The sequence below is a fragment of the Dromiciops gliroides genome, chromosome 2 (assembly GCF_019393635.1).
Source record: "Dromiciops gliroides isolate mDroGli1 chromosome 2, mDroGli1.pri, whole genome shotgun sequence".
In the NCBI taxonomy this organism is placed as follows: Eukaryota; Metazoa; Chordata; class Mammalia; order Microbiotheria; family Microbiotheriidae; genus Dromiciops; species Dromiciops gliroides.
This window is the reverse complement of record NC_057862.1, coordinates 34,483,357-34,499,147: the sequence shown is the minus strand read 5'-3', so window position 1 is coordinate 34,499,147 and position 15,791 is coordinate 34,483,357. Positions and strand designations below refer to the sequence as shown.

Here is a 15,791-nt window from a genome sequence, read left to right as displayed (position 1 = left end):
CCCACCCACAAGTCCCTGTGTTGTCGTTGGGGGAGCGGGGGACGTGGGGGGACAGGGCAATGCAGAAGATGATGCTAGACCGTCAGTCTTGGATTCGATGAGATGCAACCCAGAGAACTGAAGAGCCAAATAAAGCCTTACCTGAGAACCGTGCTACCACGTGGTGGACTGCATGCTGCAACCTGACCATACATACCATGGTCAAAGCTCTCTGGGCCTCGGTCACCTTTGTTCTGCTCTCATTTCCTCCCACGTGATCCAGGGTGAAAACCTAAAGCCGGCAGTGTTCTGGCTGCTCTCAGATTAAATGCCAGCCCAGAAGACCCAGGAGTCCTATAGGGTTACTCCCTGAAAGTGTTATCTCATGTGAAGACCAAGATAGAAACAATAATTTTGTTTCTCCTTTAATTTATGAGAAATGACAAAATGACACTCAGCCTGAACAAATTAGGCCTTTTCAATGAAGAGGTAATCAGATCCGTATGACTTTAATCCCTGGAGCAATCTTCGGAGCAGCTTAAGTACATCCAAGCCCCCAAGAGGATCCTCTCCATGCCGAGTAATGCACTCAGTAATGGAAGAGTGCTGATGGCTTTCATTACCGCTCTTCCGTTAAGTAGAATTTCTCAGTTGCCTTTTAAAGACTGAACAGTTTCACTTAATTGCTTTAATGTTTCTTCTTTTGTACTTCAAGAATCTGGACCATGGGACAGTGTGAATTGCATCTCCATCATACTGTCCCCTGCCCTTGGATAGTTGTCGGCCCAAGCTAGGCTCTGTCAGTGAGGAAAACCAAGTACCTCACTACCTTAAAATCATGAGATACACAATCCTGGCAAGGAGAAGCAGGCCCACCTTCCCTCTGAGAACTGGGCAGTTGTCACTGGGTCTCCTCGGTGCCTTCATGAAGGACTCACCTAGAGCTATATAGAGGAATAAGGGGAGGGGCTGACTGAGGCCCCAGGATGGAGGATTAAAGTGGGACATTCACAAAACAGGGAGAAATGGACGTGACTGTGAGACGAAGCGATAAAGGGCTGAGGTTCTTCCTGTGTGACATAAGGCCTCCTTCTTGCTGCTTTCTAGCCCCATCTGAGTCCTATTTTAGGAGCTGTATACTTGGAGTTTTCTGTGGTGACTCACAACAGAGTTTGGGCAGCAAGAAGGGGGGAAGCCACTGGCGCATGGCCTCCGGGCTCCTCCGCATCATTCCGTCCACCTTCACCAAGGGAACTGGCTTAACGTTCATCGCACTTCGTGTCTTAAGATGGCTTCTTGGTAGGAAGACTGTTTTATTTTTAACCAGTTTTAGGAACAGTAACTTTCTCTTCACAACCAAAACAAAAGCGGCATGGTCTCAGGATCGAGGTTAATTAAATAAATCCTCACTGACAATTGGCCTATGGAAACACTGCTGATCAAATCCCACGTATCCAGTCCTGTCAGTTGGCACGTTGCCAAAAGGTGGACCATCTACCCTGCCCGGCCCCTGCAAAGCAGGCCTTGCCTGCTTGCCTGCCAGCTAGTGAGTGGGCACTCTGCCACTCTGATGACCTCCCTGGCCAACTGCTCTCTACGCAGCTTCTCTACCAGGCATCAGATCACACTTGGTGCTCAAGGATACAACACTGTAGGGGTAGCAGAAGAGCTTTAAATGTATTTATGGGGACGCCTATTTGGTTCTTCCTCCCGGCCTGGATGCTGCAGAGGCTTCGGTCTGGCATCATTCTCTTCTCCTCTCCTTTTCTTTTTTTGTGGGGCAATTGGGGTTAAGTGACTTGCCCAGGGTCACACAGCTAGTAAGTGATAAGTGTCTGAGGCTGGATTTGAACTCAGGTACTCCTGAATCCAGGGCTGGTGCTCTAGCCACTGCACCATCTAGCTGCCCCCTCTCCTTTTCTAAATGACCTGTTGACTACCCTTGGGAGTGGGCTTCAAAAACCAAGGTTTTTGAAGGAGATTCCCTTCATGGATATATGTATTCTTTTTTTTTTTTTTTTTTGGTGAGGCAATTGGGGTTAAGTGACTTGCCCAGGGTCACACAGCTAGTAAGTGTTTATGTGTCTGAGGCCAGTTTGGAACTCAGGTTCTCCTGACTCCAGGGCCGGTGCCCTATCCACTGCGCCACCTAGCTGCCCCGATATATGTATTCTTAATGACTTCCACTTAGAAATCGTCGCCTACCTACATCGCCATTGGTAGCCTCTCTAAGATATTTGCTTTAAGAAGTGTTAGGGGCCCTTGATGAGTCCATGTTTTGTGTTGTCTTCAATGGTATATCAGGTCACCATCTTTGTTATTTTCCCCTTTGGCTTCTTGCTTTTAAAGACTGCTTTAGAATGCCTCTTTACTCTTCACCTGCTCAGGCCCCCAGCTTTAACCTCTCTTCCTCCACAGGTGACTGGCAAACCTGCCTCCCCTCAAACTCCTCAATGTCCGCTCAGACACACCTGGCACAGAACCCAGCTCATTCCTTTTCTCCTAATCCTTCTCTTCTGACTTAACTGTTCCTGACCATTCACTCTTTTCTCCACATGTTCAAACACGGCGCTACTTTTAGGCCCTTCTTTAATCCTGCCATTCTTCGTCCCTTACTCGACACCCCATGACTTCACCCCCGTAAATTCTGCCCATTCTCTCAAATCCAACTCAGAATGCCTCATCTTTGAAGCCTTTCCTGCTCCCCACATCTTCAGTGCTCTTCCTTACATAGTAGCCCTTTGGGGAGAGCTTCTCTAATTTCTGTAATAATGAAATATCTTAAATTATAGCTTTCTCTTTGGGTGTTTTAATTACCCTGTTGGATTGCAAGCTCTTTGAGAATATGGCCTATGTGTCTTCTCCCACCTCTACTCTTAGGAGCACAGTGCCCTCCTGCACACAGTAAGCCCTTGAGGAATTGAATTAAATAAAATTGAAATGTATTTATTTCTTCCAAGGAGGTTGGAAGGAAAGCTCAACGTGCCCAGAGTTAGGGGGGAGGCGAGATCCTTAGAAGTCCGTGGTTCTCTGTAAGTACCATGATTTGTAGCATAATAGGCAGATTCTACTTAATGTGCTTATCTACTTTGTAGAATTAGAGTTAGGCATTCGCCTCAGTAAGAGAATGTTTTTACACAACCGTCAGAAAAGCAAATGCTCATTCTCACTTCTTCCTCTATCCTTTCCCAGTACCACCTCTTTCAGAACTCTTTCATTATTGGGGTTGGCAGAGCAAAAGGCTTAGAAATGCTTCTAAATTTTTACTTCTTTTCTTTATTAGGAAAATGCATATTCAGATTTGTCTTAAGGCTTATTATTTTGTGGTGGAGCATCTGAGAGGACTGAACATTTGAACTATCCAAACCATCATGTAAATCCAATTCAGGTTTTAAAAAAATCTTAACTCAGAATCTTATAAAAACAGGTGTTGAAAATGTATCTTCACGTGTAACTGGAAAATAATAAAATACTTTTAAGATTATTTTTTTTTAATCCTAATGCCCTCGTATTGTTGAGATACCCATTTGTTAGACCCAGTTTCCTCTTGGGGTGTCCTCAAGGCCTGGACTCTCCCTGTCCTTGCCCTGGTTGCTTTAGGGCACAGGGGTTCTGCATGCGGACTGTTTTGTGGGAAGCCTTTTGTTTTGCCCAGTTCTTGCTAAGAATTCACTGAACTTAACGCTTTCTCCATCTCTGATCCACAGAAGGAAGTAGATGTGAAAGAAAGGTCTGTTTTTGACATACCCATATTCACAGAAGAATTTCTCAACCACAGCAAAGGTGATTGATTGACTGCTTCAGCTTCCCGGGGTGACTGGGCAGCTGCCTCCTGGGGCCTGGGAGGTAGTGCTTCTCAGGTCTCTTCTCCCCTTGTGAAACCAAGCAGATCTTTCCCTTTCAGGATTTGTGCTCTAAAAGATGTTTGAGGCTGAGTGGAAGGGAGTCATCAAACAAGCATTGTAGGTTTTGGAGAGGAAGGCTAGCAGTCATTTTGATTCCCATGTCAGGAAATCAGATGGCCCTAATGGGCCAGACTCTTATTTCATGGCCAGAATCATCCAGAATTGATCTTAAAAACATTACAGACGTACAGAAGGACAACTATGGCAGTTCTCTGCATAATCATACATGCATAACCCATATCTGATTGCTTCCCACCTCAGGGAATGGGGAGGGAGGGAAGGAGGGATAAAAATTGGAACCCAAAACTATAAATAAGAATGTTTATTACATGAAAAAAACAATAGAATGAAATGAAGTCAAGTTAAACCCACCTTAACTCAGTCAGTTTTGCAGAAGTTTATGAAAGTCCTGCCTGACTCCTCAAAGATAACACCTCCCATCCTTCTCTTTTCCTGGGTCTGTGCCCTGGGCATCTTCAGCCCGAGAAGCAGAGCTGCGACAGCTGCGTAAATCCAACATGGAGTTTGAAGAGAGGAACGCAGCCCTCCAGAAGCACGTGGAGAGCATGCGAACAGCCGTGGAGAAGCTGGAGGTGGATGTGCTGCAGGAGCGGAGCCGCAACACCGTCCTGCAGCAGCATCTGGAAACCTTGCGGCAGGCCCTCACCAGCAGCTTTGCGGGGGTGCCGCTACCTGGTGAGAACTCCTTCCTGACAGAACCGCTTCTGGGAATCACTGTAGATTCATTGTCAACATGCAAGGCCATGTCGGGGAGTGTTACTGTTGTTGCCTTTGTCTGAAATTGATGGTTAGGTGGGGAGTCACATTTTTTCCCATCTTTTTCTTGTCTTTTCCCAACTTCAGGAAGTGGAGAGACCCCCACAGTGGATACCATTGATTCGTACATGAACAGACTGCACAGCATTATTCTAGCTAATCCCCAGGACAGTGAAAACTTCATAGCCACGGTTCGAGAGGTTGTGAACAGGCTTGATCGCTAGTGACTGGTAAGTGTTCTCTTGTGGTGTCAGCGCTTGAGTCAAATCACTGTAACCCAAGGTGGGGTCAGCCTCACGTTATCAAATGGAAATATGTTTGTGAGAGAAGTTGAAGCCCCATAAGCAATTGTCTCCAAATGGAATAAGCAGCTGATTGGAGGAGGGAAAACCCCCAAGCTGCTTCTGTTGGAGTAAAAGTTTATTAGCAGACGGAATGCTCATGCACCTTGTTTGTGCTGATGGTGTGTGAGCCTTGTTTTTAAATGACTTAGCCCAGCTTAGGGGGCCGAGCACTAGACTTGGAGCCAGCAAGACCTGAAGTTTAGGCCTGCTTCAGACACTTGGCGACTGCATGACCCTGGGCAAGTCACTGAACCTCCTCTGCAGGCTGGCTCCTTCTCTGTAAAATGGCTATAGTTGTTGGAGGACCTACCTCAAAGGGCTGTTCTGAGGATCAAGTGAGATTGTATTTGAAAGTGCTTGACAAAGTCTAGAAAATCTTTGGGGTTATTAAAGGAGGGTAGCTGGGTAGTGCAGTGGCTAGAGCACCAAGCCTGGAGTCAAGGAGACTTGTGTTCAAATCCAGCCTCAGACACTTCCTGGCTGTGTGACCCTGGGCAGGTCACTTCACCCTGTTTGCCTCAGTTTCTTCGTCTGTAAAAGGAGCTGGAGAAGGAAATGGCAAACCACCCCAGGATCTCTGCCAAGAAAATCCCAGGGGCAGCTAGGTGGCACAGTGGATAAAACACAGGCCCTGGATTCAGGAGGACCTGTGTTCAAATGCGACCTCAGACATTTGACACTTACTAGCTGTGTGACCCTAGGCAAGTCACTTGACCCGCATTGTTCTGAAAAAACCCCAATAACAAACAAATGGGGTCAGGGAGAGTCGGATGTGACTGAACAACAGCAGCAATGATTAAGGCAGAATTAATAAGATTTTATTGCAAGTGTACTGACAATTAAGAGCAGGATGGCAGCTTCATGAGCTCAATCACCCCTCAGGTCCTAATTATAGTAGGAAGATCCCTGGGCTAGGCATCAGTGGACCCGAGTTTGGATCCTGCCCCTTTCACTCTCCCTTCCATGGCCTTTGGTACGTGAGCCCCTGAACTGCTCTCCATTTATCCGGAAGAGCACAGGTTAGTATAGTAGGGAGAAGTCAGCAAACAACCTGGGTTCAGATCCCGACATGCCACCAGTGTGCCAGATATACTCCCCTCAACTAGATGCAGGTCTTCATCCTCCTCTGTCAGATGAACAGAGGGAGCAGGTGATTTGTCAGGTTCTTCTGAACTTTCCATTTTTTGTCTTTGAATCCACACGTTGCATGGACAGTTCCAGATGGGGTAAGGACTTGCCCATGGTCACACAGATTTGAACCTAGGGCTTCTGATTCCCCATGTGACACATCTGCTGCTATACCACTTTGGAAACCTGGTGTCACCAGCCTCCCAACAGCACGGCCAGACTCTTGTTTTATTCCCCCATGAAGACATCCCAAATCCCCCCACATACAAATAAAGGGAGAGTCTTTGGGTGCCACCACACACTGAGTGGGCTAGAATTAATGGCACACACAGGGCAGATCAGAACTGAAGCTTCTAGTTTGCCACTTTGAAACCCAGGCATGTGGGTGTGCTCCATTGGCATGTCACCCTGAGCTGCATGTACTCAAGAAAATTAAAAATCCCTGTTTGCCTGTCTAACAGGGCAGCGACTGCTGGCAAAGACAAAGGTAGGCATGTCCATCCTTCCTGACCGTGCCCGGTATTGGTAACCACACAGGGAAGTTCGTTATGCTTTATCCTCAGCTGGGCTTTGATGAGGAAAAGGGTTCTTGTCCTTGCAATGAGTAGCCAGATGGAACGGACTGTACTTAGCAGAGGTGGCCCGGGTTCCCTGTAGAATCAAGAAGTGGCATTATCACCACTGCTTATGAAGGGAACAGCTTGTAAATCCGAGCTTGGGATTTTCCGGAGCTCATCATCCTTCTCATTTTCACACAGCGTTTTCAATTAGCATACTTGTAAGCTTAAAAAGAGAGAGCTGGGAGAGTCTGGAAAAAGGCAATAATTGATACCACAGTCTCTCCTCAAGTCCTTGTAGGGCACTTACTGTGGGACGGAGAAGGGGGCAGGGACCAACGCCTCTTTGTTTCAATGGGGTTGCCAGTGAGGCGACTGCCCTAGAATATGCCTTAGAAAACCCAAAGAAGCTTAATTCTGCAAGGTATCACCCACAGCTCCAGCCCCCAAATATTATGAGGTGAAAAATGAGATGAAAATATGAACCGTTAGACCACTACAGATTCTCAGCCTCTGACCACTCCAAGATGACTAAGAATAGCTATCTCTGCTCCCCCCCCCCATGCCCCACCCCCAAATCTGTCAAATGAGACAATTACAAAGACTGTGATTAATTCTAGCTTGGCCTCATTATACAAATATGTACAGACAGCTAGGCCTGATGTCCCCAGCATTCATGGTGCAATTAATTACTCTGACACTGCCTTGGCAGAGGTTTCATCCACTGTTAGGAGCTTGTGAGTGAAGGGAAGTTAATGGTGTGTAAGACCAGGCAAATCATAGAATCAGGACACCAGAATGGCAAAGACACCTTAGACTCTAGGTAGTCCCACCCCCTTGTTTTACAAAAGTAGAAACTGAGGCCCAGAGAAGAAAAATAACGTGTGTAAAGTCACATCCTGTGTCAAAGGCAGTCAGGATGGGAACCCCAATCCCCTGACACCTAAGCCAAAGCCTTTTTACCATGTGAAATGGGAGAAAAGCTGCAGACAACAGAAAAGGAGGGATCCTCGACAGAATGGGCAGTTAGTAGATCCCCCATATTATGGGGGTCTAAGTGGAAGATTGTTGGGTTTTCTCCTTTTCATTTTTATGTAGTATTTAGACAAACGGTGAGCTCCGGGAAAGATGGAGGGTTTCCCTAGGACAGGACCTGGCCCTCAAGGAGTTTATAGGCTCCTAGGAGGTAAGACACCAACACTGGGCATTCTGTATGGTCAAACACATTAGCAACATGGACACAACAAAGTGACTTCAAAGGCCTTAAGGAGAAAGTTATTAACAACAGGGGCTTCTGGGAGACCACCACATTCCATGTGGCAGCTTCGTTTGGTGTATTTTCATAAACATACAACCCCAACTGTCATCACAGCAACTTACATTTCTATAACCCTCGAAGGTTATAGAACAACATGGGATGGGGGGCGGCTAGGTGGCGCAGTGGATAAAGCACCGGCCCTGAATTCAGGAGTACCTGAGTTCAAATCCGGTCTCAGATACTTGACACTTACTAGCTGTGTGACCCTGGGCAAGTCACTTTACCCCCATTGCCCCGCAAAAAAAAAAAAAACAAAAACAAAACAACATGGGAGAAACAGCACGAATCTGGGAGTCAGCAAGTCCCTTCCGCTCTGTACCTCAGTGTCCTCATCTGTAAATTGGGGATGATTATAATGGTGCCTACCTCACTTTGTGGTTGTCAGAATCAAAATGAGATCATGTATGGAAAGCGCTTTGAAAACCTTAAAACACTGTACAGATGTTAGCTGTAATTATTATTACTACAAATCATTTTCCCTGTATTAGCCTTGTGAGGTTACCGTAATAAAAGTAGTACACAGGTAAAGGTTGAATTGATTTGCCTCGGGTCACAAAGGTAGGACTTCTCGGGACGATCATTCAAACCCAGGTCTGCTGAAAGCTGGTGCTCTCCCTGCTATCAGCCATGGCCCGATATTCCATAGAGGGAAGTGGGCTTGGAATGGGAGCACACACAGGGTCATCCTGTGAATGACCTGTTTTCAGAACATGGCCAGAATGGGTAAACTGCCTGATTTCAGATGGTTGGAATGGTTAGATATTTGTTGCCGGTTCAGTACAAATTTCTATCAGTGTATGTGATTGTATTTTTATTGTAGTGCATGTTCATATGAAGTTTTATGCAGTATTTATTTTAGATCATGTGCACCCAAAACATTTCTCTATATTCAGACATAAGGTACATTTATAGTTGGAGAAAACTGGACTTGGCGTAAACCACACATTCCTTGGACTGAAACCCCACCCTAATTTTAGATCACTGGACCCACTCCCTGTTGGCAGTTTTTCTCTCCTCATAGGTGACCTCAGACTGACCTCTCTGGTATCCCCATTGCCCTCGTCCAAAGGCAGCGTTCACAGCACACTTAGAAATGCGGCCACAAACACCTGGACACAAGTTACCTTGGGCTTGGGCTTAGCCAGCCCTGGAGTCTTGTTCAGCCTTGCTCTGTTCTATTTACTTTCCCAGAAAAACAAGAAACAGGCATTTTAGGCTCAGAGCCCCGCTTCTTCCCAAGAGATGCTCACCCTTTCCCTGTTTTCCTTGGCTTTGTCCACAGGTGCTGTGGCTCCAAGATGTTCTCCAAGTGATTCTGCTTGTGAGGAATGAGAAGCCATGATGGAAACAGACTGCCTGGGGGCGGAAGGAGGCCTTGGGGAAAGTGACCTGTGCATGCACACCAGCCTCCCCCACCCCTGGAAAGCCATAGGGATATCCTGAGGTGCATCTGGGCGCCTCCACTCCTCATCCTCGTCTGAGGCTCTGAGAGCACCCAGAGGCTCTCAGGGCTTCAGCTTCCTCTCATTTCAGTTTCTGTTGCAGAGAAAAGGCAAGATTCCTCCTGGGGCCATACCGAATGGGCTTTCCCTGCCCCCCGTCCCCAGGGCCACTCCTGTTCCTTTTTGGTTTTCAGCTTCCATCACCATCTGACTCTTTGACCCTTTGCCAGTCAGCCATGCTCCTTGGCAGACACAACATCCCTCATGTGTTAGCCTGTTATACCATGGAAGCTGTGTGTTCTTGTCCTCAGTGCCCTCTCTGGCTTCTGACTGGGCTTGGCTGGTCCCCACGGTTTCCTGGGCATCTCTCCCAAGTGTTTGTGGTATTTCAAGGCCACTTCTTCTTTCTGAGGGAGCACTGTGACCATGGAGAAGGTTAGCGGTATCAAGAAAGCCCTAGCCTTACCTCTTTGGCGCTTCGAACGTTGTCAGCGTTTGGTCTTTCATGAAAAGTGAGAAGGCCGCTGTTTCTCTCGTTTGTGCTGATTTATGGACTCAGATGGGAGACCCCTCGTTTACAAAGAGGATCTCCTCATTCAACATAGATCCCCTTATACTGACATATGTATAGAGGAATTTCCTTTGCTTTCACCTTCCATCTGTAGCCTTTAGAAAAACAAATTGATGCAGATGGGGCAGCTCCTGTTCTCTCCCCACCAAGGGTTGTTTGAAGCTTCAGGGCCAGCCTGATAAGGGTTTCCATCTGTTTACCCCAGTCACTCACAGAAGCATGGGTGGGTGGTCAGCTCATGGTGGCCACTCTTCTGCATGGCATTCAACTGGGAGGAAACAGGAGACTTTGTGAGAGCTGCTGGTGTGGGGCTCTCCTGTCTTGTCATGCCATCAACTCTTCTTTCCAGTGTGTCATTCACTGGTTGCTTTTTAATAACTTGAGAAAAAAAGAGGTGCCCTTCTTCCCCCCTCCCCCCACTCACACACTCGCTCTCGCACATGAGAGCACACACACACACACACACACACACACCCTTACATTCTTTTATTTGCACGGCATTAAGAGCCCTATTCATTGTGGCTTGAAAAAGACCACCCCTGAGCAGCTTAGTCTTTGTAAAAAGACTCTGCTATCCAAGGACCCACCTAGATTTGTATGGAGTGACCCACAAGCCGGCCACTAAGTGGTGAGTACTTTGGCCATGGTGACCCAGTCACTTTGAATCCCCCATTCACACAGCCCAGCCATTCAATGGGAGAAAGCGCAGGTCCGTCATGGCCCAGCCTAGGCATGGAAACATCAGCCAGCTTTCGAATGTTGTGACAAGTGACTGATTGCCCCACCCCCTCCTCTGGTCCCTTGTCCCGCTGCAGGTGGCCTTGATTCCATGCACGCCTCATGTTTATTCTCAAGTGTAAATAAGTAAGAGACTTCCTCCAGGGGCGACAGAGGCTTCGCCAGAGCTCCTCTGGCCTCCTGACAGTGTCCCTCTCCAGTGCCCCAGCTTTGATTGTTGTGAACCCTCATTAACAGCGCTTTTGTGACTTGGAGCAGCGAAGTTCATTGTAACCCCAGGTAGGGATGAGGCGTGGACGTGACGACGGCATGAAGCGTTTATAGAACCAGTGATAGAAACACACACAGAGTTACACCCCCAGCTAGCTCAGAAGCTTCATCTGACTCGCAGGTAGCCAGGATGCAGCCCCTGCAAACCTGTCAGGTGCTTCAGAGCAAATCTGAGTGTCCTCCTCTCCCACCATGAGGAGCTACATGAGATTATAGCAGAGCTTGAGCCCTGGTGACACAAATGTGACTGTTCTTTATTAAGAAAACTTATTTTTGTTTTGTTTTTTTTTTCTTGTCAAGATATGAATCGTCACCTTCTCCGTGTTAGTATTGTTTAAAAAAAAAAAACAACTCCCACAGGACGCAGCTTTGGGGGCAGGGAGTCAAACAAAAGGTGTTTTCTGAAGTGAAGAGAAAAATCCACGTGTTGTCCCTGTGTCTGGAGTGGTTCAAATGCCAAGTTTTCCGTACAAGTGTCTTTGTAATTAAGCTTCTAGATTTTCTTTGTTTTGTTCATTAGAAGTTGATGTGCTTGCTTAACATTTGTTTCATTAAAACTTTTCAACATTGAATCCATTTTGATTCCATCTTAACTGCATTTTAATGAGTGAAATCTTACCAGTGCTGCCTTTTGTCTGAGACTTTGTCAACTTTACATTAGTCACCAGCCCTGTTGTGCTTTCAAAATCAGTAATGCATTCATTTTACCAATTGCTTATTCAAAGTATGTCTTAACCTGTTGGTGAATTTTGTTTCTTTATATACATAAGAGTAACATAATGAGCTATAATTCATTTTAATGTAACAGCAATACTCCAAACTTGATGTTGAGAAAGTGAATTCTGCTGTTTGTAAAGCTGATAAATAGACTCAGTCCCCATGGTCAAAATTCTTTTGACAGGAAAGAAAGGGTGTTTAAAACACCTGCTTCCTTGAAAACACCAGACTAAACGAGCTTTCTATGAGGAATTCATGGACAGCCTTCATGTGTGTTCTTAAAAGTCCTGCGAATAGGACCTAGATTCTAATCCTAGGTTCTGATGAGTTTGGGGGGCTCCCCCTCAGCCCTCCCTGGGCTTGAGATCCCATGTGTGCTATGCCGTTCTCACCTTGCCTGCCTCAGAGGCTTGTTTTGAGTACGCTCAGTAAAGATGGCATTCGGTAAAACATGTTGAAAAGTCTACAGTTAGTTAGTAGTGGTCCACTCTTTTTTTCTAGTATCCAGTATGTGGCCTCTTGCTTTCAGCTGACCCAGCCCCACAACGGAAGGTAGCATGGAATAGTGGGAAAAGAATATGGTTTGGAACAGGAAAGCCTGGGCTCAGCTCTGGACCCTGCTAGTCATTTGGGGTCTAGGCCTCAGTTGCCAGCTATGTTTCTGTGGTCCCAGTGAAGGCAACACTGGGTGTGTCCTAAGATTGCCCCGCCCCCCCCCTTCCAACCCTGTTTGTTTGTTGGCTGCTGGCAATCTCGGAATGCCCCCACACACCTGCACAGAGTGCTAACAAATGGTCTTCAAGTGACGTTGCCTTCCCAGAACCATGAAGAGTTCATCCCTCAAGGCAGAAGGCCAGCTTCCCTCTGAGCTGGTGTTTCCAGTCACCCATCAACAGCTGGCAGCCAGTAATGTTTGGTTTAGAATCAACACAAGCAAGCAGGAACACTTCCGCCAGTTGTTCCCCCTCTTTCCTTAACTGCTCTGCAGCTGCTGAATTAGAAAACTGTGATAATGCTTCTCCCGGGATGGGGAGATTGGGATAGGCTTTGCTACTTCCTATTCCTGAAGCCGGATTTCCTGTCAAAAAGGGGAGGAGGGATTTCAATCCGGGTGTGTGTGTGTGTGTGTGTGTGTGTATGTGTGTGTGTTTCAGTGAGTCTATCCTGATAAAGTCTTTAGACTAACCATTAAATAAGTGTGCCGTGCCTTAAAGAAAGCAGACTGCAACAGTTGAGAAGCAGGAAAGTCCAATAACAACCCTTAACATACTTTCCCTCTCATTCATCCTCCCTTTTGTTTGGTTTGTTGGGGATTTGTATCTGTTTTCCTTGAGTGTATTTGTGAACAGTAGACGTTTCAGCTCTATTAATGCTGCTGTTCTTTAATGAAGGTTTGTCAAGGATGGCGGAAGTAGTTAAGAAGAGTGATTGGAAAGTGTGTTCAGCACTGAGTCAGACATGATGCCTGACCTGCATCAGGGAGGTGCAGAGCTGATCTTTTCTCTGCATGTGTGTGAGTGTGTGGCATTTATTAAGTATCCGCAGTACCAGGCACTCCAAGTCCTGGAGAGACAGATACACAAACAGCTGTGTATTGGTGTGTAAATGTGCGCAGTGAAAAGGAGAGCTGGAACTCCCTCTTCCCTTGGGCTGACCAAACTTCTTCACGCACAGTTCATGGATTCTCTCCATTTTGAATAAATAAATAAATGGAGAGATGCTCCTAAGGCTTCAAAGGCAGTACTTAAGTGGTTGGTGTTGGATCTTGGGCTAACCTCCGTGTCGGGGGACATGTTCGGAGCAACGGGCCACTTTCCTAGAAGACCTGTGCATAGAGAGGCAGCATGGGACCATGGAAGGAGCAGTGGGCTTGGTGTCAGGCCTCCCGGGTCCTTGTCCTGGCTCTGTCTCTGAAGAAGTCCCCCAGTGACTTCACTTCTGCTGAGGCTCAGTCTCTTCACCTGTCCTCTCATCCTTTGGATGGACCAGAAAGGCCCCTTCCAGTTCTCCAATCCTGTGAATCCATGAGGATTAAAGGCCAGTACTATCGATGGATCCAGCCTTGATATATGTAAGCCCTGCCTGGGTCCAAGCCTTGCCTCTGACACACGGTGAATGGGTGATTGTGGTTGTGGGCAGGTCACCAAACCTCTCAGTTGCCCCTGGAAAATCTCTTCTACCTGGAAGTTAGAGAGGAGTTGTGAGACTACGTTGGTAGAGGAAGTTTCCCTCCTAGGAAGTTACCAAGCCAGTAAAAACACAGGGCAGCAGTAGCTCACATTTCTAACACACTTTGCCATTTCCCAAGCCTTTTCCTTGAAACTGCCCAGTGAGGGGGCAGCGCACGTATCATTTCCCCTACTTTACAGAATCCAAGGCCTGGGGTAAGGCGGGGCCTGCCCTGCGGTTACAAAGTTAGGGTCATAGGCATCTGTGTTGATCCCCAAATGGACTGGTCTCTGAAATCTCAGGCTCTTCACTGAACTAAACTGCAAAGTCAAGTCAGACCCTGAGGACCCTGGAGATCTAGCCATCAGCTGCATCTGTGTGTATGCATGCAATCTCTCCGTGTCTTAGCACTAGGAAAATCCTGGGACAACTAATAGGAAGCTGATGCTAAAGAAATTTGGCTGAAAATGTGTTTGGGATCACACAGTGAAGAGGAAAAGCAAGCCATGCAGCCAGCCCAAAGGCTTTGCAGAATCAGCACATGGTTTCCTGCCTCTTGGTGCTATCTTCAAGGAGGAAGACAGAGGAAAAGCAGCTTGATCCCAGCTGTGACGAGTAAAAAAGATATAATAAAACCCTTTATACTTTTCCTGGACTTAGTAGGTTGTAAGGTGAAAGGAAGAACGTGCCCCCCACCCCCCAAAAAAGATACTTTTTAAAAATCACATTTAAATTATTAACATTTTTGTAAGGAGCAAAGTGTTCCCTGGGTACTTAACTTATCCAAAATCTGAAGCAACTTAATATTAGTAGAAGGATTACTCATTGAATTCAGTCAGACATGATGCTTGACCTGCATCAGGGAGGCGCAGAGCTGATCTCTTTTCTCTGCATGTGTGGCATGTAATCTCTCTGAACTGAAATTACCTCAATTTCCTCATCTGGAAAATGGGCACCCAGGGAGGGTATAGGAGGATTGAATGGGACATGGTCGCTAAGGTTTCTTCCAACCCTAGTTTTTATGATCCTTTTCCAGAAGCAGATGATCACAGCTTCCTTGGTTGCCAGGGCCCTTGTGACAACTCTTCTCCCATCCCCCCGCCCCCATTCTCAGAGGAGAACACAGATGAAAAGAGCAACCATTCTCCAGCCCATGTAGCAGGGAGGAATGGGAACCTTGTCGGAGGCAGTAGTTCAAGATTCCTGTATCCAGGATCTCTGGGCAGCCAGGTGCTGCAGTAGATTGAGTGCCGGACCTGGAGTCAGGAAGACCTAAGTTCAAATTCAACTTCAGACACTTCCTAGCTGGGTGACCCTGAATAAGTCACTTAACCCTGCTTGCCTCAGTGTCTGTAATGTGATCTGGAGAAGGAAATGGCAAAGCACTCTAATATCTCTGCCAAGAAAATTCCAAAAGCCGTAGCCAGACATGACTTGCAACTACTAAACAACAAGAATCTCTGATCTCTTTGTGCATCCTCCCTCTACACCTCATCATTTTGGCAGCCCAAAGTCCTTAGTTGACGGATGAAGAAACTGAGGCCCAGAGAGATCATGACTAGCCCCAGGCCCACCACTTTCTTAGCTATATAGCTGCTTTGGCATTTCTTTTGATAAATGGAACAGATGAGCAAGAACTCTTTGGAGTCAGAGAGTCAGGCTAGGCTGGCTTCAGTGCTAAGGCCTGAGCTATGCTAAAGACAGTAGAAATGCTCAAATAGGCCACTGAGCGTCTACATGCATCAGAGAACTTTGTGCGGTAATCTGACAGTGCCATGAACTCTCCACCTAAGGATGATGTGTCTCTGCCCGTCTTGTTACCTGGCTTCCCAGCAACCAACCCAGCTTGCTTAACCATGTTCTTAATCCTGTGACC

General features: G+C 46.8%; 1 protein-coding gene across 2 annotated transcripts in view; it reads left to right on the top strand.

The window, feature by feature from the left end:
• Positions 1 to 11,605, top strand: part of HMG20A (high mobility group 20A) — a 68,945-nt gene extending 57,340 nt beyond the window's left edge. For both annotated transcript variants that reach the window (XM_043986379.1, XM_043986380.1), the window contains 4 exons: positions 3,687 to 3,762; positions 4,365 to 4,580; positions 4,749 to 4,891; positions 9,291 to 11,605. In XM_043986379.1, the coding sequence (XP_043842314.1) occupies positions 3,687 to 3,762; positions 4,365 to 4,580; positions 4,749 to 4,885 (429 nt within the window). In that variant the 3' untranslated portion in view covers positions 4,886 to 4,891; positions 9,291 to 11,605. The remainder of the gene's footprint in view (positions 1 to 3,686; positions 3,763 to 4,364; positions 4,581 to 4,748; positions 4,892 to 9,290) is intronic.
• Positions 11,606 to 15,791: the final 4,186 nt, after the last annotated feature.